Source organism: Bombus vancouverensis, chromosome 13, assembly GCF_051014615.1.
Source record: "Bombus vancouverensis nearcticus chromosome 13, iyBomVanc1_principal, whole genome shotgun sequence".
Classification (NCBI taxonomy): domain Eukaryota; kingdom Metazoa; phylum Arthropoda; class Insecta; order Hymenoptera; family Apidae; genus Bombus; species Bombus vancouverensis.
In genome coordinates, this window is record NC_134923.1 from 2,289,320 (window position 1) to 2,311,703 (window position 22,384).

General features: G+C 36.8%; 2 protein-coding genes across 3 annotated transcripts; one reads left to right on the forward strand and one right to left on the reverse strand.

The window, feature by feature from the left end:
• The first annotated feature begins 7,009 nt into the window (after window positions 1-7,009).
• Window positions 7,010-16,830, forward strand: LOC117162244 (facilitated trehalose transporter Tret1-like). Of its 2 annotated transcripts, none has more exons than XM_076623802.1 (4): window positions 7,010-7,175; window positions 7,502-7,764; window positions 14,798-15,815; window positions 15,888-16,830. In XM_076623802.1, the coding sequence occupies exons 1-4, from the start codon at window positions 7,097-7,099 to the stop codon at window positions 15,983-15,985; spliced, it is 1,458 nt and encodes a 485-aa protein (XP_076479917.1). In that variant the 5' UTR covers window positions 7,010-7,096; the 3' UTR covers window positions 15,986-16,830. The 2 variants fall into 2 exon arrangements, with proteins under 2 accessions (XP_076479917.1, XP_076479918.1); XM_076623803.1 differs by having other exon boundaries at window positions 7,034-7,175; window positions 7,538-7,764.
• A 1,909-nt stretch (window positions 16,831-18,739) lies between these two features.
• LOC143303544 (uncharacterized) lies at window positions 18,740-20,611 on the reverse strand. The gene is made up of 3 exons (XM_076623939.1): window positions 20,489-20,611; window positions 19,320-20,135; window positions 18,740-19,159 (listed from the first exon to the last, which is right to left on the reverse strand). Exons 1-3 carry the CDS (start codon window positions 20,609-20,611, stop codon window positions 18,740-18,742), a joined length of 1,359 nt encoding a protein of 452 aa, XP_076480054.1.
• Window positions 20,612-22,384: the final 1,773 nt, after the last annotated feature.

The window sequence follows — 22,384 nt, forward strand, 5'->3', positions numbered from 1 at the left end:
CCCCTATTTATTAAATTACTTAATACGTCGGACCAGATCCGCAGGCTAAGAAAACACTATCCGTTAGACCTAAACACTAGATTCAGGTAGATATTTCTAACAAGTAATATTTACGTATTTATAATATTATTATTTATAAATTACACTTATTTATAAATTATACTTACTTATAATGAGTTAATATGTGTATTAACTTGTTATAAATAATTAGCCATGTCATTGCCAGACAAACTTACTCAAAATCCTCAATGCGAGAATTGATTATGAAGTACTTGTAAATAAAAAAAAAAAAGAAATAGATCTATGCGGTATGGCAGCAGTCGATTTGTAAAGCACAGCTCCAGTATAGTTCCCACATTTGCATATACAGGGTGGTTTGTAACTGGTGGTACAAGCGGAAAGGGGGTGATTCTACGCGACAAAAGAAGTCGAAAATATAGAATAAAAATTTTTCGTTTGAGGCTTTGTTTTCGAGAAAATCAACTTCGAATTTTCGCTCGGTACGCGTGCACTTTATCACGTCTCGTTATAACGGATCTCACTCGATGGAAAAATTTAAAAAAAATTTTAAAGAATTTTACTCTCGAAGCTAAAGAAAGAGTTGGATAAGCTCGTTAAGCATATAATGCCAGAACTGGTAAATTGTACATCGGAATGGTGTAGCCTGATGATAATCGTGCCTAAAGAGAACAATAACGAAATTTGTTTTTGTTGCAATCTTATCATAAAACGCGCAACTCACTCGCTAACGAAGATAGAGATATCTCTATTTAGGTTAAAAGGGGCAAAAATATTTTCTACATTATTTTCTATTTTCTACAAACCCGGGATATTAGCAAATTAAATTAAGTAAGGAAAGTCAATCCCTAATTATGTTTTTAATTGCCTTCGGAAGGTGTTTACCGGTTTGCCTTTTGGAGTAAACTGCACATTGGATTATTTCTCATAATGAATAAAGGTAAATGCGTTTTGGTTGTTTTCCTTCGCCAAACAACAAGGGCGCTTTAATACAATTCCTCGGAGCGGTAAATTACATCGAAAAAAATATATAATAAAGATAAAGGATCCGAATAAATCAAAGATCTTCGAACCACTTAATTTGTTGCTAAAAGACGTTTATTTCACTTGAACCTCAAAAACGGGTGTGCGAAGAGACAAAAGATCATGTAAAAAGAGTCCCGACTTTAACACATTTTAATTTCTCTAAAGATATTATTATCGTTCAAGCGAATGCGTCGGGCTATAGCCCGGACGCAGCCTTGCTGCAGAATGATATAAATAAGAATTATTATAAGCGGTATTATCATAAGGTAGTTTATATTTCGGGGCAACAGTCAGCCGTCGCGGATTCTTTGTTTAGGAACTCCCTATACCAAAGTTTTTTTTTATTTATTTATTTGCATTTTACAATTTGTCCAGTAGGACATCTGGTAAAATATTATAGCGGTATACTAATATAACATGTGGGTGGCTACCCCCAGCGGGGTACCATCATCGTGTTTGTTAGGCTATGTCCTTTGTGAGATCTGTTGGGTGTTCCCTTTTTAATCTTCTTTTTATGCTTGATGTGCCGACCGTTTCAGCTGCCAGCCGGTTTGGGTGCGTTGCTATTCTTTCTCCGTGCCTTCTTGCACTTTTGTTAATCTCCTCCTTGACCGTTGGTATTCCCAGGTCTTTCCGTATGTCCTCGTTCCTAACGTACCATGGCGCGTTTACTATTGTTCTGAGTATTTTCGATTGCGTTGCCTCTATTTTGGTTATATGGCTCATTGCTGCTGTTCCCCATATGCTTAGTTTGGATTTTCGACTTGTTAGCCAGTACATTTGTCTCCTTGCCATCTGTATTTTGTCTATTGTTGCTTTAATATGCTGTTTCCATGTGAGTCGTGAATCTAAGTGGAGTCCTAGGTATTTGACTTGCCTTGTTTGTATTATGTGTGTACCGTTTAGTACAATGTTTGGTGGTTTCTGTTTTCGCAGTGTGAATGTAATGTGTTTGCATTTTTCGGGGTTTGCTTTGATTTGTTTTGCTTGAAGCCACTTTTCTATTTTTGTGATATGTTCTTGTAGTAATGTAACTGCTGTTGCAGGGTTAGTGTGCCTGACTAGTGCAGCTGTGTCGTCCGCGAATGTCAGTATTTTGCTGTTGTTAGTTGTTGCTATGTTGGCCGTGTATAATGTGTATAAAATTGGTCCTAGGACGCTTCCTTGCGGAACTCTTGCCTTGATTTCTTTAGCTTCCGAGTGTGTGTTTTTGATTTTTACTATGAAGCTTCTGCTGTTTAGGTATGATTTGATTAGTTGGTATATCTGCCCCGGGAACTGTTTCCTGATTGATTGTAGTAGGCTAGTACGGTTTATTTTATCGAATGCTTTTTCGATGTCCGTAAAGAGTGCCGTGCAGTATTTTTTTGTTTCCAGCGCCTGTAGGATTTCATTGACGAGTCTGTGCGTTTGTTCTATTGTGGAGTGTTTGTTTCTGAATCCGAATTGGTGATCCGGTATTAAATGGTTCTTCTCTATTATTGGTTTTATCCGGTCGTAGATTATTTTCTCTAGTATCTTAGAGAACACCGGAAGTAGTGAGACTGGTCGGTATGACTTGGTTTCGTGTGGGTCCTTGCCTGGTTTGGGTATCATTATGATTTGTGCCAGTTTCCAAGCTTTTGGAAAGTATTGTATTCTTAGTATTGCGTTTACTATTATTGTGATTTGTCTTATCGCTTTTGGCGAAAGGTTTTTCAGGATTTTGCCGTTAATTAGGTCGATTCCTGGTGCTTTATTGTTTTTTGTTTTCTCAATTGTGTTTCTGATTTCTCGTGCTGTTGCTTTGGGTATGGCGTAGTGATTGTCAGTTGGTGTACTAGTAGTTAGCGCATCCTCGTCCGTATGACTGTTGTGGTTGCTGTTGTTGATGTTGTGTGGGGTGAATGTGTTGCATAGGTGGTTGGAATATTCTTCAGCTTGCTCTTCGTTGCTTCTTGCCCATGTGTTGTCTGCTCTTCTGATTGCTGGTACCATTTTTGTTGTCTTCTTTATTTTTTTGTGGCTTTCCATAGGGAGTAGTTGTAGTTCTCGTGAGCAGATAGTGACTCGATGAACTGTGAACTCGTTGTTGTTGTGCTCTTTTATTTTGGTTTTTATTTCTTTTGTGAGTTTGTTTAGGTGTTTTTTGTTTTCTTTTGTTCTGTGTTTTTGCCATTTTGCTTTCGCTTTTCTTTTTTCTCTAATGTTTTCGAGGATGTCTAGTGGAACTGTTTTTGTTTGTCTGTTAGTTATTTCAGGTATAGTGGTTGCCCTTGCTGCTTCTTGGATAGTTTCTGTGAGTGTTGTTACTGCTTGATCGATGTGTTCAGGTGTTTTCAGTGGGATGTTGCAGCTGATTTTGCTCTCTATTATTTCTTTGAATATTTGCCATTTGGTGGTTTTATTGCATAGCTTCTCTGTGCTGCTGTAAAGTATTGGTTTGTTTCTGTATGTAATTATTATGGGCGTATGGTCGGAACTAAGCTCGGGGCTGGGTGCTATGTTTAGTTTATTTGCGTTTGGTCTCTTTGTAACTGCAAAAACAAGTAGGTCAGGTATTTTGCTCAGGTCTGTCGGCCAGTATGTCGGTCTTCCCGTGGATAATATATTGAGATTATTGTTTCTAATGTAGTTTTCCAAGGTTCTGCCTCGAGGTGTGGTGATTCTTGATCCCCATAGTGTGTGCTTTGAGTTATAGTCTCCCGCTGCAATATGCTTGTCACCTAAGTGTCGGAAGTAGTCTTCCCGCATTTGCGTTGTGATTTTGTGTCGCGGCGGTACGTATACTGCTGACAACTGCAGTTGGTTGCTGTTAGTCTGTACGGTAACGGTGGTTGGTTGTATATGTTCCTTACTGACCTGGCGGTGTAGGTGATGTTTAATGTCGTTTTTTATTACTACTGCCGTCCCTCCGTGTGCTTTCCCAGAGGGATGCTTGGTGTCGTATATAGTGTAGTGCGGTATTTTTATGTAGCTTTTTATAGTGAGGTGTGTTTCTGAGACGAGTAGTATATCGATGTTATTGCTGTACAGGAATGTTTTAGTTTCTAGGGCCCTTTGTTGTAGGCCGTTAGAGTTCCAGGCTGCTATTTTAAGCGTGTCTATTTTTATTTTTTGCTCATCATGTTAGTAAGTAATTGTAACATGACTGTTATCTGTTGTGTTTGCTGTCTGAGGAGTTCGTTTTGGTCGCTTATCATTTTTGTGAGTATTTCGGTGTTTTTTATGGAATGTTTTATTAACTCTTTGATTTCTGTAGCGTCGTTGCTGTGGTTGTTGTGTTCTTGATTGTCTGGGGGTGACGACCGGTTGACTACTTGCGCGTAGCTTCGGTTTCTAGCGGTGTTGGTGTTAGTGTGGGTATTGTTCCTTGCGTGCTGTGTTTTTGGTGTTGGCGTAGGTTCTGTGTTGTCCTGTTGCGTGTGGAGATTGTTGTGTGTCCTGTTACGAAGCGGCGGAAAAAGTTTGCCTTGAAGTTGCTTTCTTACTAGACAGCCTTTGTAACTCGCTGGGTGATTTCCACCGCAATTGTAACATTTTACGTCGTTTATTTTTCCCGTGTGTGGGCAGTTCGCTGTTATGTGCTTTTCTGCGCATTTGACACACGCCGGGTTCCTGTTGCAGTAATTTTTAGTGTGTCCATATTGTTGACACCTCATGTATTGTGGTTTGTCTTTTTTGTGCCTGGGTGGCTCGACTGTTCTTAGTGTGTTTAAGATTTTTTTAATATCGAAAATTTCCTTGTTGCTGTGGCGGATGAAAAGAGAGTTTGCGTTTCGTCCCGGGACTACCGGTGGCCTCGTCAGTAAGGCTATGCCCGGTAGTCCCTGCCTTAGACGTAGAGGGAGTCTCGCTAGGTGCGGTATTTATATTAATCGCTCGTATATTCGACCGCTAGCGAGTTAGACAGACAGACTCGTTGTCGTCGTAGCCCTCTAGTGTTGGCGGTTGGTACCCGCGGATCGCCCGGGAGGTGTTACGCCGCGTTGATGCCTCGTCCTGTCAGCGTCCTGTTGATACCGATCCGCCACATTGCTATTTTTAGGTTCTAATTCTAGTAGGAATAGCGGTAGTGGTTGCTTCGTATCGTACCTTGTAATATTGTTTATCGTTCTTGTTTGGTGGCCCATCTTTGCTAATTCATCACTTATTTTTTTTGTGTTGTTTTTTGGGTGCAGTCCTCTTATAACTACTTCGTTGCTCCTTTCCGTTTTGAGCTGGTACGTGTGGTATATGGCGTTTTTTCCGCTTAGTTCTTTTATAACTTTTCTGTAATTTTCTGGTGTGTTTGTTTGGATTTTTATTTGTTCTAGTTTTGTTTGTTTTAGTGTGTAGCCATACTTTCCAACAATGTTGTTAAGTTGGTCGATAAGCGGGTCTATTATTTGCGCCTCAACGAATATTGGTGGTGGTTTTGTGATGTGTGTTGGTTGGGTTGTGGTGTTGCTTCTTGGGTCGTCGTCTGATTCTTCTGTTAGCGAGCTAAAGGAGTTTCTTAGCGGCAATTCTTGCAGCCATCGCTACTTTTCCATATCTGGGTTGGCTGTTATTTTTCTTTTTTTGTTATGGCTGGCTACCTTCCAGCTTTCGTCCTGTTGAGTTGTTGCTTTGTTGTTTTCCATGTCGACTTCTATTGTGGCTGAGCAGTCCTGTCCTTGGTTTGTTGGTTGGCTTGTTTTTAGTGTATCTGTTGTTTTGTGTATGTAATACTGCTCTTGTTTGTTTATAATTCTTATCGGTGGAATATTTTCCATAGTAGGTTTGCTAGTCTTCTTGATATAGGACACGGGTTTCCGCCGTTTGGCTATAGGCGTAGCCGTTCGTAGTTTTCTCTTCCCCACTTGCCGCACTTTCTCCGGAGCACTGTTTCACACGCCCGTTTAGCTCGGCTGCTCGGGCAGATCTGCCTATACCAAAGTGAGACCGATGCCGACGATTTGCCATGGGAAATGAACGTTTGTGTGAACTTTATTGTAAGTAGTCTGCTCGCGTCAAAAAGTTTGTTGAATAGAATCAAATACCAGCAGGAAGCCGATTCCGTTAGCACCGCATTGAAAAAGTACTGTTCGGCAAATTGGCCTTCGAAAATTGGTCTCCCTAATCACGTGCTGACGTAAAAATGTAAAAATGAAAAAATATACTCCTAACTTATTTCTGTATTTATTATAAAATCGAATCGTGCTAACTATTCATTCTTAGCTAGTCAGGGATTAGTCCAGGTTGCATATATCTAGTATTTACGAAATTTCCAAACCCAACTGTTTTGAAAACAAGTATCATATAAAAAAGTTTGATTTTATTTTAAATTTATTTTTTCACATGGAATCACATCCCTGCCGATTTCACTATCATTATTTTGACAGTTTGTTTAGTCTTTATCTTTTATTATACTTTTTTAGCAACTTCTGATTTCGAAAAATGTAAAATAGAGAAGTAATAGCTGTTAACTGTGCTTCAGGATTATGTGGAGTGAGATCATGCAGATTTCAATGATATCTGTTACTGTTTTTGTAGAGTAACGTCGCTCGTTCGAAACGAATATGTTGCAGGTGAATTAATTAAAGTGTACAGTCTTATGCTAAGATATCTTGATTTATAAGTAACAATGGTTTCGACTATACATATATATTATTTCAATAAAATTTGAAAACTACTAGCGAACAGAAACTACTAACAAATTATCACCGCGGTAATTTTTCACGGAAAATTTATCGTGTTCACGGAAAATGTATATGTTTATATCTAAATAATTTGATATAAGCTGATAACGTTTCTTATCAAGATTGCGTGACGCAAACTCTTATTTGAGGATTATGGATCTACGTACCATCGCAAGAGGGAACGATGCTATCTACAGCGAATGCGTGTTTCTTTTTTCAAATATGACAGTTTACAATTACAAACACGATAAGCAGGATTTATGTCTGTTTTGCATTTTTTGGTAGCAAGTTGTTGTCTCTCACGTTGATTAAATAATGTGATGAAACACGTTTAGTTCGTTTGACTCAGTTGTAGGTTAACATCCGTTCCGTAATTTATTCTCGAAGTGTATGAAATATAAATTGCAAAGATGAGTATTGATGCAGACGGAAGGAAATATACATCACCCGATGGCTCAAAAACTTGGGAATATTTGGCTATTTTGACATGTAATTATACAATTATTTTGCTCTTCGATATTTTTTTTAAATTCTAAAGAAAAATATCTACCAAAAACTTGAAATGAAAAATTACACATTCCACTGACAGTTATTCTTTATAGTGACAATTTTTTCTTAAATCTTAAGAAATCCGTTAGCGATAAAAAAATAACATTGGACAGAAAGTAACTAAAAAAAAAAAAAAACGCAGCAAGTTAAAGTTGTATTTTTGATTATATAATGTCTATAATAATGATCTATAATAATATTGCCGAATTATTTTTCCTTATTGATACATATACCGTACATGTACATTACGTACATGAATCTGTCAGGTTCCATTATGAGTGGTTGCATTGGATTCGTCGTAGGATGGAATTCACCAAGTATTGTAATATTAATGTCTGAAGACTCACCTATTCCAGTCACAGCATCATCTGTTTCTACATTGGTGGCAGTTGTGGCTGTTGGACATATGTTAGCGCCACCAATTAATATTTTTATCGTTGATAAGTTCGGCAGAAAAAATACTCTGTTGTTTAGTGCTTTACCGCTCTTAGTCAGTTGGAGTTTAATTACTATCGCAACGTCTATTTGGGTAAGTTGTATTAGAGGATGAGTCATGTCCATACAACAGTGGGTGAATTTGCATATTAAAATATGTAAAAGGCGTCATATGAATATACCCATACGTCCTACTTATTTGAGTTTTCGAGTTATAAATGATTACAAAAAATATTCGAAGTTTTCAACTCGTTTTCTTTTTAAAGCATTCTTTAATAGTATCTTCGCAAGCTGATAGATAGGGTAAGGTGGATAGATTGTATGGCTACTGTGATATAGATCCATTAGGTTTTTGTTTTTGGAATCGTTTAAAATCTATTGTGTATGCAAACGAATAATGCACATGATCTGCGGAAACAGATACAAAATACAAATTTGGAACTATTCGAAGAATAGTATTTTCGAGCGAGTACGGTGCTCAGTGTTACGGCGCGCAGTACTTAGATGATGTTGAGGCACAAAGCGGACATTTTGAACGTCTCCTCTAATCGTGCATAACTCGAAAATTAAGGTATGTAGGAACATATACTTATAAGATTTGTACTTATTTTATTTTTGTATAGATACGCCTTCTGAAATATGACGTGTATTTATAATTCACCGTATGTATTGATCAAAAAATATTAATTCATTATATCAAATTCATTTCTTCTTTTTCAGTATTTAATACTATCCGTTTATACCACGCTAGAAACAGACACATTGATTACATTTCCTATCCCGAATGATACACAAACTAACTAGTAACATTTTGTTTGTCCATTTTGAAATAACAATCATATTCGTTAATTTGCAAAAGAAACAAAATTCTGATTTATTTCGAGTATAAGTTTGTAGTTCACATATACAAATGCTTGTGAAAATCGATAAATATTTAAAAGAGGAATTAATAAAAAGGTTATAATTTTTAAAATATTATCTAAAGAAATGAATTTTTTAAAAATTTGTTTACACACCTACGTTTTTCGTTCATAAACATAGAATTCTAACTGATACAATTACTCTATCTCTAGGAGTTCCAAGTTTTATTTTCACCAAAAAATGTGATTGTTTTAACAAAAATACAATACGTGAAATTTCCATAGTTCCGCGCAATATTTTATGCAATATGTAATATTAGAGTGATAGAAAGGACAACTGAACAATTATAAGGTAAATATATGTCTTTATGTACACAATTCTTGAAAAATGTATGTATATTTACAGTAAGAGGATGGAGTAAAATATCTATAGTTCAACTTAATATAGTACCATATTTAACCTATATAACAAAATGTTCTGTTTAAAAATTACATGTTAATAAACATGTATTTGCTCTGTGGATAACTTCTGTTCAAAACTTCTTTCTTTCATACTTTCGATTAAAATTTGTAGAGTCACGATTTCTGTGGTAGCACACGCTTGTCTTATGCCACCCTTAAGATCTAGCATTTAGCATACTGCGTTATATTTGCGTATATTTTGGGAGCTAATATTCCCCGAAGGATTTCAGTTAGAAAATATTAGGGAATCAGGATGATGCATGGGCCACTGCTTATTTTTCGTTTGAAAATGTTCTTTATTCAATCTCCAATTATGAATGGTTACATTGTCTTGCTGGAACAGTTTTCATAATCTATGTTTTCCACAAACGGAATTAAAACGTGTTCTACAAGTTCTATGTCTCTTGGAATTCATTTTTGTTAATATCCAACGCATTAGAGTTTTTGCAGTGTAGATAAATGCAGCCTATACCATAATAGTTAAATCATGACAGTAAAATTTAAAGACGTTTGGGCCGTCATGGTTAAATTTTTTTTCGTCCGAAAGAATTACATTTTTCTACTTTTCATCCCAAGTCATATGATATTTCGCAAATGCGAGACTTGTTTGTTTACGATGTTACGTTAGGGGTATTTCCGAAATTTTGTTCTATATGAATCATTTAATGTTTCGCAAAACTTATTGGAAACGCCTTTCATTAACCGGCAGATTTTAATCTGCTCATATTTGACTCGCTGTTAGATTCTCCTTTTTCTCAGTTCGCAACATTAATGAAATGTGACTTCACGTAAGCTTTCTATTTTCACTCTTTGGATACTTTTCTTCATAGGATCACCTAATAATTTAATAAAATTATTTATGAAATGATGTAATCTCTTTATTCTAAGGGCAATTTTTTTAGGAGGGTCCTGCATCCTTGTACGCCATAATTTTAGCCTTTTCCTCTTGATTTAGCAAAATATCTCTTGGGATATTTAAAATAAACTAAATTAACCTAAAAATGTACTCTACTTAATTAAAATATAACAAAACTGATACTTTTCCATATGCGCTCTCGCTACTTATACAGTTAAAGATGATAAGAAAGAAAATTGTAACTATGGGAATTTCGATCACATTTACAATATAATCAAATGTTACTGTTGAGAATTATGGATCTTTGAGGCCGAAATAATGTTATAGGAACACTAAATTTATACTGAGGATTAATATTAAAATAATGAAATATTTATTTCATGGACGATTCCTTATATATTCATCGATACACACTTGCACGCGTCTCAGCATTTTCTTCTATACCCGACTGTAAACCGACTTTTCGACAACTCTTAACCGACTCTCCGACGACTCTTAACCGACTCTTCGACGGACCTTAACCGACTCTTCGACGGACCTTAACCGACTGAAGAGTTTACATTCATTTGTTTTCGAGACGCTTCGGACACACATACTTCCACACACTGATATTCACATACAAGTATCTCTACTACGCATTTAACCTAGTCCAGCACAGAAAATTATACATATCTCAACAGTTACATTACTAATTAGAACAAGACGTAACAATCAAGAAACAATGATAAAGAATACAAATATGAAATGATGACTTTAACCATCACAGTCGGGAGCTGTTCAGAACTGAATCAATAACCACAGAAGAAATAAAACTTTTAGTGGAACTATGGAGATTTCGTGTACTGTGCGTGCCCAATGTTTTTGGTAGCATTGTTATTTATAGTTTACAAGAATTTATGAAATTTCATAAAAATCGGCGTGTCACGCTTAGGTAATGCTTTTCGTTAGATGTCTAAGGAACTGTCATATTAGACTGCCGTATTGTATCCTTTAAGCGACCTTTGGACGAAATACTCGCCCTTTTTCATTTTTCTGTTTTCCCGTTCTTTTCTTTCATTCAACACTACATAAGATTTCCAATAATTGAAAATTTTTTTGGTACCGCGTTAATTCATCTACAGACGACATCTAGCAAAGGCTCAAATGTTCTATTAGAAATGAAAGCGATCGATAAGCATAATTTGGTCAAATGCACGATAAAATGCACAATGCCTAGCAATAGAGTGTCCTCTTTACACATTTGCATTCTCAAATCTAACATGAACCAAATACAAACATAATCAAAATCAAAACTAACCAAAACGTGGCTCAAGTATATTCCTAACATCTGAAAGTACATTACAAATATTATATAGTATATAATATAATACATTATATATATTATTATATATATTATATTATATATAATATATTATAATATAATATAATATATGGTCTGTATAGCTGTGAAACAAATACCAAGCGACGGTTAATATATATAAGTGCAATTTCTCAGAAATCAACCTTGAGAAAAAATCACCGAAATAATAAAGAAGGATCGTTTTGTAAATAATTAATCCTAATTCATTTGCGACTTATACATGATTTTAAATATTATTAGGCTTGGGCACATTTCATTTGGGACAATGATGAAAAGTCACAATTCGAAGTATTGGAATAATTACTTTAATTCACATTTTTATTTTACAAATAATATAGGTTATTTTGTGTTTAGGATCAAATAAATTATTTTCAAGTAATTTTCCATTTTAGATAATACTTTCAAATAAAATAATAAATAATTTGAATTTTATTATTAATTTGAGTTTTAGTTGCTGCATTTTGCATACGTTTCAAGTATAATCTAACCAAATTATTTCACACATAACAGCATTTGTTCTCAGAATTATTTTTATTTCAATTGTCTTCGACCAATACTACCTGAATATGAGTACCTAGTGGAATCAGTGTTTCTGATGCAATTGTTGACATAATAAAATCGAAATATTTGAGACATTGTTTCAAGAAACATTTATTCAAATATAAAATTCTATCTAATAGTTAAATAATGAAATAATTCAAAGAAAAATCATTTACCTATTCAAACAAACTAACTCGTAATTATTTTAAGACAAAATTTAACCAAACAAGGCAGTATCTTCTCTAAATAATCATTTTTCAAATATTTTATTTAAATAATATCTAAGCTTAAATATTATTATGAATTAAAATTATATTCATTAACAAATAATGTTCATTAATTTTAATAAACGTCGATTTTATGTACATACTTATGTATGTATATGAAATATATTTGTATATATTTTTATAGTTTATTCTCATATACTATTTTACATAAAAATACTTCATTATTAACAAGTTTTCAGATGTGAAATTATATCTACCAGATATTTGAACACATACATGTTACGTGTTAAATTTCTTTGAAATTTTAATAGCGCTGTAATGAAATTTGACTAGCGTGATTATATTGGTAAGATTTAAAATCAAATTGCATAGACGTATATACAAAAAGTTACAAGATAATCGATAAGAAATTATTATGCAGCGTCAATACTCGTCTTAAACAGATAATACAATATATAATAAAAAGTAGTCCGTCTGAATACAAAAGTTTTGTAACTTTTGCGAAGTGTACTATATATGTGCAATAAATATCTTGTAATTTTTAAATACATTTTCAGCTTTGTTTTAAAATATACCAATATTAATCATGATAGTCGTATCTTACATATTATCATATCTTTAATGAAATTTCTGAGACCACTCAGCTCTGTGCTACATTTCTCTGTGCTACATTTCTCTGTGCTACATTTCTCTGTGCTACATTTCTCTGTGCTACATAGATCACAAAATTTATACACAGTTGTACACAGAGTATATAAAGAGTAGATATAAAAAGTATCGCAGCGTGATTCTACACCTTCGAATCTTTAGAGATCTGTAAAAAAAAATTTCTTGGAAAATTGAGCATTTGAGCATTTTCAAAGGCAAAACTCCTTTTTATTGCTACATATTCCACTCACCACGATGAAAGAACCAAAGTCTCAAAGGAACCATTACTACGTGCAGAAAACATTCCGTGACAATGCGGTTTTTAGCGACTATGTTATTATTGCTACTTAGTTTTGCCTGCATCTGAGAAACTTTAACATTTCTATCTGAGAGAAGGTTTCATTTGCGATATGTGGTTCCTGTAAGTTTTGTTCCTCGTGATGTGTAGAATACGTTCCAAAAAAAAGCCTTAGCCTTGAAAATCATACTCAATGTCAATCTTTTCAGATATCTCCACAGTCCCCGAGTTGTACAATTTCGCTATTGTGGCTTTTACGCTTACTTTCTATACATCTCTATACTACTATGTGCTCTTTTCCCTTTAATATTGCCATCTTACTACATTTTTCCCTACATTCGCTGCGTAAAGTTATTTTCGTCAAACTTTAGCTTTTGAGATACGCGCAATTTCTGACTTATTTTTTTATCATGTAATATCTTATGTAATAGCTTTCAAGATAAAGTCCAACAATTCCAGTTTTAAGGTATAAACTTCACGCATAGCTTTCAAAATAATTATCTTCGCACTTTAAAATTATCGTTTTTCATATTATAAAAAAGGTTATAAATTCAAAACGAAACAAAATTGAATAATCATTCTCTATACCTATATTAATATATGTTAAAAATGAAATATCTATTTATACACATAGGCACAACAGCTTTAATTATAGAATTCCAAGGTGAAACTGTAGAAAGGCTAACGATCCCCCGATTTGGATGACTTTTTGATATATTGCGAAACTCAATATATTACAATATTTTCCTATACTGGACGAACTTAATTTCTGACATATTCGCCAAAAACTGCCGGTATCACTACAGTAAATTCTGCCTATGTTTGTACATTTGTGGCAGTGAATGCGTTAGTATTGGTTATCGTCCGCTGGCCGCTTATCTTTTGCTTATAAATGAAGATGGTTGGCTTGAAGGCCCCGTGCACTACGAGCACATGCGAGTTTGTAGAAAGCATCTGTTAGAACTTACAATATCAATTACAATACAATACAATAAATACAATAATATCAATTATTCATTCGTGTAGTGTTTTTACAATTAATTTGTTATTATTTTATGTAAACGTTGCCGACATTCCCGTGTAAGCCCTTACGAACCGCAAAATCAGTAACGTGGGGATGGTCACTTGCGAAAGGAAGATTACCAGATAACCAACCCGCGTGTCTTGCCCCCTATCATTTCTCAGACAAATTATAAGAGCTTTCTCTCGGGCAATTTGACACAGTTCATTGACCCAGTTCATTGAATCAGTTTATTGAATGAGTTCATTGAGTCAGTTCATTGAGATAGTTCACTGACCCAATTCATTGACTCAGTTTATCAAGTCAGTTCATTCATGCAGTCCATTGAGACTTACTTTCAAGCTTATTTCGCTTTCAAACTCAGAACCATTTTACATCAAACACATTCAGCTTATATACAGTCCATTCAAATAAATCTTACATCGGTCTAGCGTCTCGACCAATAAGTTCTAACAGACATTTCTTACAGCCTCACATATGCACGTTATACTTTTAAGCACGATGCCTTTAAGCCTGACCAACGAGAGTTTACAAGCAGAAGATAAGCGGCCGGCAACGGGTAACCAATACTAACGCACACGCTGCCATAGATGCACAAGTATAGACAGAATTCACTATAGTGGCACCAGCAGTTTATCGCGAATGTCTTTGAAACTAAACGAGTCACACATTACATATATAAGAAAATCTTATTCAGAATGTCGATTTTTACAATATATCCAAAAATCATCGAGATCGGAGGGTAATTAGATTTTCCGCAGTTCCACTAAATTTTAACTCCTGTTTCTTTGTTTTTGTTCTGTCTTCGTCATTATATCATAATCCAGAAATAACTTCTTAGATTTTTCCTTATAGGAACTGTATGTGGCAAGATTTCTGGCTGGAATAACACTAGGATTATTTATCTGTGTCGCTCCAATATACATAGGTGAAATATCATCACCAGATACGCGAGGCGCTGGAGGTTCTCTGACGACTATCATCTATAACATCGGTATTCTTGTAACCTTCATAGTTGCACCGCATCTTTCATTATCTGCAATGGCAGGAGCTTTCCTGATCATTAACATTGGGTTTGTAATTATATTCTGGTTTATGCCAGAATCGCCGTACTTTTTCGTAATGAGGAATAGAATAGATGAAGCGGAAGAAGTTTTGGAAAAACTGCGGGGCAAATGTGACATTTCCGAAGAGCTTCAAACGATCATCGATTCCCTTTCGAAAAAGACCAAGCAATCATCGAAAAGTGGAAATTTGAAAGATATTTTTACGTCGAAAGCAAATTTTCGTGCATTTCTTAGTATAATGTTGTTTGCAGTGACGCAACATTTTGGAGGTTTCTTTACGATTCTGACATATGGTCAATTGATTTTTAAATCAATAAACAATATAATGTCAGATTATGTCGTAAATGTTGTAATTGGTGCAGTACAACTTATTTCTGCTCTTGTAACAACCCTGCTAGTCGACAAATTTGGTCGCAAGCCGCTAATACTTGCGTCAGGTGTCAGCGCTGCAATTTGCAATTTCGTGATCGGTTTTTATTTCTTTTTAAAAGAATATATGCACGCAGATGTGCTATCGGTTTCATGGATCCCATTTATATCGTCTCTTATATTAATTTTCACTTTCAATTGCGGCTTATTATGTTTACAGATTATTCTAATGTCAGAAATCTTTGCAACTGAGATTAAAGCAATTAGCACATGTCTCGTCGGTGTAGTCGGCGGATTGCTTGCTACATTAGGAAGTAAACTTTATATATGGATAGCAATAACTTTGAATTATGGTCATTCGCTTCCTTTTTTTGTGTATTTTGTAGTCGTAGCAGTTTGTACAGCAATTATATTGCATGTTACCCCAGAAACAAAAGGTAAGACATTCGCGGAAATCCAAATAGAGTTGGGAAAGTAATTACCATTATATTTCTTCATTTCTTATCTAGTAAGAACATCGACGATAATTTCCATGTTAATAATGTTCCATGTTAATAAAATAAGTGATTCACGGAAAATGTATTCACGGAAGAAAATAAACACTTAATAATAAGGTACATGGCAAAAAATATTGTATAACAGAAATGTTCCAACAAAGGCTGTAGAAATGCAAATGCGAATTCTCAACTCTTGTAAACATATCTGTAGAAATATATATTCGGATACAATAGAGAAAGAGAGAGAGATAGAGAGTGAGAGAGGGGGAGAGCTCAACATAGTTTTAGGCCTAAATATGTGTATCTACTAAGTTTGGAGGGCAACACCTTAAACACACATTAGGGTAATAAATAGTGCGATTACAATGTTTATTTTGTTTTTGTAATTCATTTTCTGCGAACTACCACCTCAATCATTTGCTTGCGAAATTTTCGACCAGATCATTTCAAGCTCGTGGTACGAGAGAAGGTCGGATGCACTTTGATTTCTTCCTTTTAATGATAAACAAAAAAATATGTTGTTCCGGTTAAAAAAAAGTTACTATTAGTAAAATCTCAGAAGATATGACCTTGAAATGATCTTATAACCTAACTTCCCCTAAAATACGATTATGTTTTTCCGAAACATTCTTTTGTAACGTGACAAACAAGAGAGTAATTAAGGGTAAAAGAGTTATGGCATTCCGTGTAATAGGTAATCTATTTTAGCTATATTGTAATGTGTAATAGTTGCTGTAATGATAAGAGAGTGAATTTGGAGTAGTCGATTTGATTTGTGAACTAAATTTTATTTGTACATGCGTATTAATAAAGAACAGAATTTATAAAGAACAGAAATCAATCACTTATAGAAAGGAACTCGACCAACATGTAACGAAGAAGAAATATTTGTGTAAAGTTCGTTAATGTACAGTGCTGCGGAAACAAATATATTTCTATATATACTTGTAAATTATTTCAGCCTTTGATATTATCTCCGGCCATCATATACAGTTAGTAGATATTGATAAAAACGATAATTAGTATTAATTAGTATAAATATGTCGGAAATAAAAGAACACCGGAGCCTTTGGAATTTTGGATAATCCTGCAACATTGTAATCTAGAGTCTACTATAGCTCTAATTAAACAATTGTAGTTATTCAATCCGATTGTAATTGTTCGCGAGTTGTGATAATGAGCTTGGGCTCGAGGCGACAGCCAATCGCCGAACGCAGCCGCGGTCACGGGATGAACGCTTTGTCTAACAAAGGCATGGAGTAATTCTATAGTTCTCCTTAAAAAGGAAATAGTTGTAACACTCGACAGTAAACATTCCAACGGTTTCTGTCCCGTGGCTCGCCACACGCAGACCCTATTCTTCGAGCAAGATTGCCAGATGTCGATGCGTCTCCGGAGTACATGTTCAGCTAGCCTGAAGGCCTGTCATAAATCTTAGAATTTAGTTGACTAAAGTCCTTCAAACAAACAGTCTTTGTCCCAGCTACGGGAAGATAGGAGAGACCTATTTTTCAACGAACTAACAACTTTCCCTCGAGGACGGCTAGCATCTTTTTCTAACCACCGATATGGAGATTGACCAATTAGCAGCAACGCCAAATTCCCTCACCTTCTGAACGAAGGCTATCCTCGACGAATCCGATGATCTCGTGTCCTCAGACACACCCCATCATGGCTTTCCTCTGCAACATCATCGCGACGGAGAATCATTCTCTCGTGAGGTCGTATTAGCGAGTTACTTAGAGTCTGTACGCTCGGTGGATATTCAACGTTTTCGCAAAGGGTCCGACTTAGATTTTTGTGAACACGTACATCTATCATCCCGTTGACCGCGGATTCGTTATTGAACTTAAGACCAACATCACTAGTATCGCGAGTGTCCAACCGCCGCGGTTGATTGTCGAGTCGGTAGCATCCATACTCGTATTAACCGACCGTACTTCGTTATAACACGACGATGGCCGATTCCAATGAAGATTCATCAAACGCCCACAACCTTATTCCTGATCCGTCTCCGACAAATAAAAAGATAATAATAGAAAGTAAATGACAATTGGTTTTGCACAGACCTCTGACGGTAAAGTACTCGGTCTTACAGGTACGGCAACTGGAATTACCTTGATAAATCGTCAAGTTTATTTACCGAAACGATTTATAACTCTTCTCTTTCAGGATATTCACACCATCACATGATATTACTACCAGTACCACCTATGAATGAAGTATCGGAGGATCATATGGCATTATATCTCACATTGGAACCTTCATTTTTTATTCCATTTCTTTGTAAACAAAATTGATATTGGCATTTATAAGTATTCTTACAATATATCCGAGAAAATAAATGTACAGGACACTATTGATGCACAGAGATATTCTAAGCAGTCAATAATGTATGTATCAGATATAATATAGTATATAATATAATACCAGTTTTCTATGTGACTTATTCTACTATCGCAGTCACAGCAGTGGGCGTGTACTTCCTTCCTGATCATCCTTCGGTACACGTTAAAAATACCGTGTCCGGTCAGGATCTGCATAGTAAAGTGGTTAATGTACCTCCCATGACTCCTGAACGTGCAGATGTTCGCCACCAGCCTCTTTGTCCAATTGTCGTTGCGATAGTCACGCCACCCTTCCTTCCACTGATCCTCCATACGCTCCTCCATTGCCTTGATTCTTTCATAAAAAACTGAGGTCCTATCTTCTCTTGAACGTGACTGCAGCTATTCTTTTCTAATTCGATATTTCTCGGCCCGGAGCTCGATTGTGTAGTAAATGGGTAAGGTACCCGTAAACACGCACAGTGCTGCGTGGGACACTGTGCGGTACACCGTAGATGATCTTATCAGCACGGCCATTTACGCCCTCTTAGGAGTATTCCTATTCTTTTTCTTATCTACTGTCTTTGCCCATATATGCGCCGCATAGAGCACCACCGACTCCCAGTCTCCATAATAGAGTTTCCTCGCAGAGACGGTGGGACCGTTAATATTGGACAGCAACGATCTCAATGCTCCCATAAGAGCATCGGCCTTACCACGCATTTTCTCCAAATGAGCTCCGAACTTTCTGCAGTTATCTACCTGCACCCCAAGGTATCTAATCTCCTGTTTCGTGGTCAGAAGGTGCCCCTCCACGTTCATCTTAATTACCTTGGGTATTCGCTTGCCTGTCAGCAGTATCACCAACGGTCTTCTCCCGTGCGATCTGCAATCCTTTATCAGCACATCACCGCACAATAACATCTCGAGATAATTTTTAGGAGTATCACCAATTTTCTGGGCATCCCTATAGATTCTGCTTTCTCCAAAATTTTATTCCGACTGAGAGTGTTAAACGTGTTCTTCGCGTCAACCGCTGCCAACATACAAATCCTATTTCTTCTCTTGGATCAGTCAGCAAGATCCATTACTCGGCGCAGGGCTTCACCGTACTCACTCTTCTCCTTAACTCATACTGACCAAATGGGTCCAGTCCCAGGATTTCCTTGATGAGGTTCTTAAACGTGTGCTCCCAGACTTTACAACGTGCTAGAAGCACGCTGGTCGGTCGGAAAGACGATGTTAACGTGGAATCTCTGCCCGGTTGAGGTATGAGCATCACCCTCGCTATCTTCCATTTCGTCGGAATCTTGCCCGTGTCGTTCACGGCATTCAACACTCTCAGCACTTTTTCTGCTCTCCTCTCCACCAATGCTTTGACCGCCATCCCTGGTATACCGTCTACATCAGCCTCCTTGTTCGGGTTTATCCTCCTATAGGCATCCATCAGGTCTTCCTCTGGCATCCTCTGAGATCCTGCAGTCGACATCTCCTCGCTCTTCTCCGTTGTATTCCTCAATGTACCTTGCTTTCTCTGCGTTGGCCTCGTCAGGAAGAGCTCGTCAACTATAGATCGGACCCCGTCCAATTGGAGGCCATCCGTCTGGACTCTGCGGGCCATCCTAGACATGGTCGCCCTATAGGACCTGCTCCAAGGGTCCATATCCAGCGTCACACTTAACTCTCTCCAGCATCTTTCCTTATTCGCTTTGATTGCCCTCGCAAGTTCCCTCTTACTATCTTTGTAAAGTTCGCTCAAATGAGTCGCGTCGTTCATGCCCCTAGTCCTAGCACTCTGAGCTTTTCTTCTGCTCTTCGTCATCTCCTTCCTTAACTTGCTTATTTCATCGTTCCACCAATAGTTATATCTTTTCTTACCCATTGGTGAGTACATCTTTTTAAGTGCGGAGGCATACGTCGTTTCCAGAATAGTCTAAACATTCTTCGTCGCCCGTATTATCAATACATAATTTCTCATAATTATTGTCAAAAGTTAAAACAAATTTGCCCATATCGGCGTCCCTCGTCGAATACTTAAAATTCTCGGCGTTACGTCTTGTCTTTTTAATCCTAAAATTATGCAGAACGTATCTATGGTCTGATGCCGACCAGACCTTCGACAACTTCTTACCTGCATACTTTTTAGCCAATCCCTTGTTCGTGCTAATAATGTCGAGGAAACTTTTCCTTCCGTTCCTACAGAATGATGATCTTCGTTCATACTGATCGAAACGTCCCATTCTTTGCGAACACGTTCAGGAGGCTGATTCCCCTGCTGCCATTTACATGGCCTTCCCATGCGGTGGCCTTTGAGTTAAAATCCCCGGCGATCATCGTTACTGAGTAACTCCTTTTGGTCACCTGAATCAGAGTGTCCAACTCCTGGACGTAGTTGTTAAACTGTTCCATATTCACATTGGGGGAGCAATAACTCCCAATGTAAAACACGCTATCCACGCTGACTCCTACGATTGCATCTCAAGCGACCAAGGTGGTCTCGTCTGGTTGTTTCCCTTCGAAGAGAGTCATCCACAACGACGCATCGCCCTCGTCGTCGTTGTACTAGTATGTCTGCTGTCTATAAGGCTTCGATATGAATACAACGTGTACTCCCGCTTCGGAGGCATACTGGTATATCAATTCCCGTGCAAGCCTGCTCCTATTCAAGTTAATTATTAAAATCATTATCTCCTGCTAGGATTACCTCTCTTCATCCAGTCTTTTACTGCAGGGCACTCCAGGGAACCGGTAACGTGCCTTAAGATATTCCTGTTCTCCTTCCGCAGATAGTGATATCTGGTTGTGTGAACCTTGGTTCCTTCGTGCACTGGTTTATGGTGTGCATCAACCACATCTTCTGCACAATTCTTTACCAGTGCTCACTACCGTACACCTGGCCACATTATGCCCCAGCATGTGACACCTATACCATTTCAGTACATTGGGCAGAATCCTCGCCGACGCAATTGTCAATCTCGTTTTAACTTTAATAGTCGGTCTGTCCCTGGTAACGGTGCTTGCAGGCAGCACAACCACCGCCTGCTGGGTTTCCCACTGCGTCATCCTTAAGGATTTCGTCTCTATCCATCTTTCTTCCCTTATGTTCAGTTTAGTGGATATGTCCTCCACCAATTCCTACCTTGTGGCGATGGGATCGATATTCCCGATTTCCAAGGTCTCCCTATTCGCCAAGGGATACATCTTTGTCACCTGACTTGTAATTTTTCCATTCTAGTTTCGTAGAAAGTGCAGAGCTGGGTCAGAGGCTATTTGTACAGAACTTGTTGTACTTCTTCGTTGCTATTGAAGCGTGGCCCCCCTAACGCCTCTTTATGTGGTTGTGGTTTTGCGGAACTTTAACACCTTCGGAATGATAGAAACTACTCTTCTAATGACTATTAACTTTCGAGCAAATGTAGCCGATTGTTACGCGTCGATCTTGCTCAATCAGTTTCTGAACAGCTTTAATTTTTGCTGGTGTTACGTTTGTCTCGACGTCTAGAAAACAGTTTATGAAAAGCAAACACTTGGATTGTTGATAATGTTTCATCTCCAAACTGCAGTCGTAATCCATATAAAATTTCATCAATGGGTTTTGTACTCTCAATAGTTAAAAAGTAATAATTAGGCATTGTGCAATAAGACGTGTCGTCTTGTCTGCTTTCTCGGTCATTCAATTATCTGCTAAAGAAACGATGAATAGAGCATCGTTCGTATCGGAACGTCTTGAAGGCACGTCTGTTTGAATTCCCACACAGTCCCATTTGTATAGCTTACACTGTACCACACACAGATCGGTTGATATCTAATTGCTACTCATATCGTCGCATGAACTCATTATTTATAATACCGAATTAAAGTCTGAATCATGACTGTATCAACTTAAAGTAATTTCTTGTGTATACTTCTTTCTAAAAATGTAATTAGAAGATCATATTTAGTAATCATATGAATTATAGAGTCCAACTATTTTCCTTTACTTCATATAGAGTGCAAGGTTTAGAACTACCTACACTCTTCGTCAAAAAAATAACCCAGGTGTGTTATCTTTAATTTCTTAATGACGCGTCCAAAGTTTTTCGTCTGTAACGTTTAATATCAAAACATTATGAGCTCAGGATATGCGGTTCGTTGAAAATAATTAAAAATCTTATGAGGTTTAGTGTGTAACAAAAAAAGTTG

What these genes read in the sequence shown, in the direction of transcription:
- LOC117162244 (XM_076623802.1), top strand. Translation starts at nt 7,097, where the DNA reads ATGAGTATTGATGCAGACGGAAGGAAATATACATCACCCGATGGCTCA. An exon ending in ATATTTGGCTATTTTGACAT is followed by an intron (nt 7,176 to 7,501) that starts GTAATTATACAA and finishes TGAATCTGTCAG; the next exon opens with GTTCCATTATGAGTGGTTGC. An exon ending in CTATCGCAACGTCTATTTGG is followed by an intron (nt 7,765 to 14,797) that starts GTAAGTTGTATT and finishes TTTTCCTTATAG; the next exon opens with GAACTGTATGTGGCAAGATT.
- LOC143303544 (XM_076623939.1), bottom strand. Translation starts at nt 20,611, where the DNA reads ATGGAACAGTTTAACAACTACGTCCAGGAGTTGGACACTCTGATTCAG. An exon ending in CCACCGCATGGGAAGGCCAT is followed by an intron (nt 20,136 to 20,488) that starts GTAAATGGCAGC and finishes AAGAATGTTTAG; the next exon opens with ACTATTCTGGAAACGACGTA. An exon ending in AGTATGAGTTAAGGAGAAGA is followed by an intron (nt 19,160 to 19,319) that starts GTGAGTACGGTG and finishes AGGGATGCCCAG; the next exon opens with AAAATTGGTGATACTCCTAA.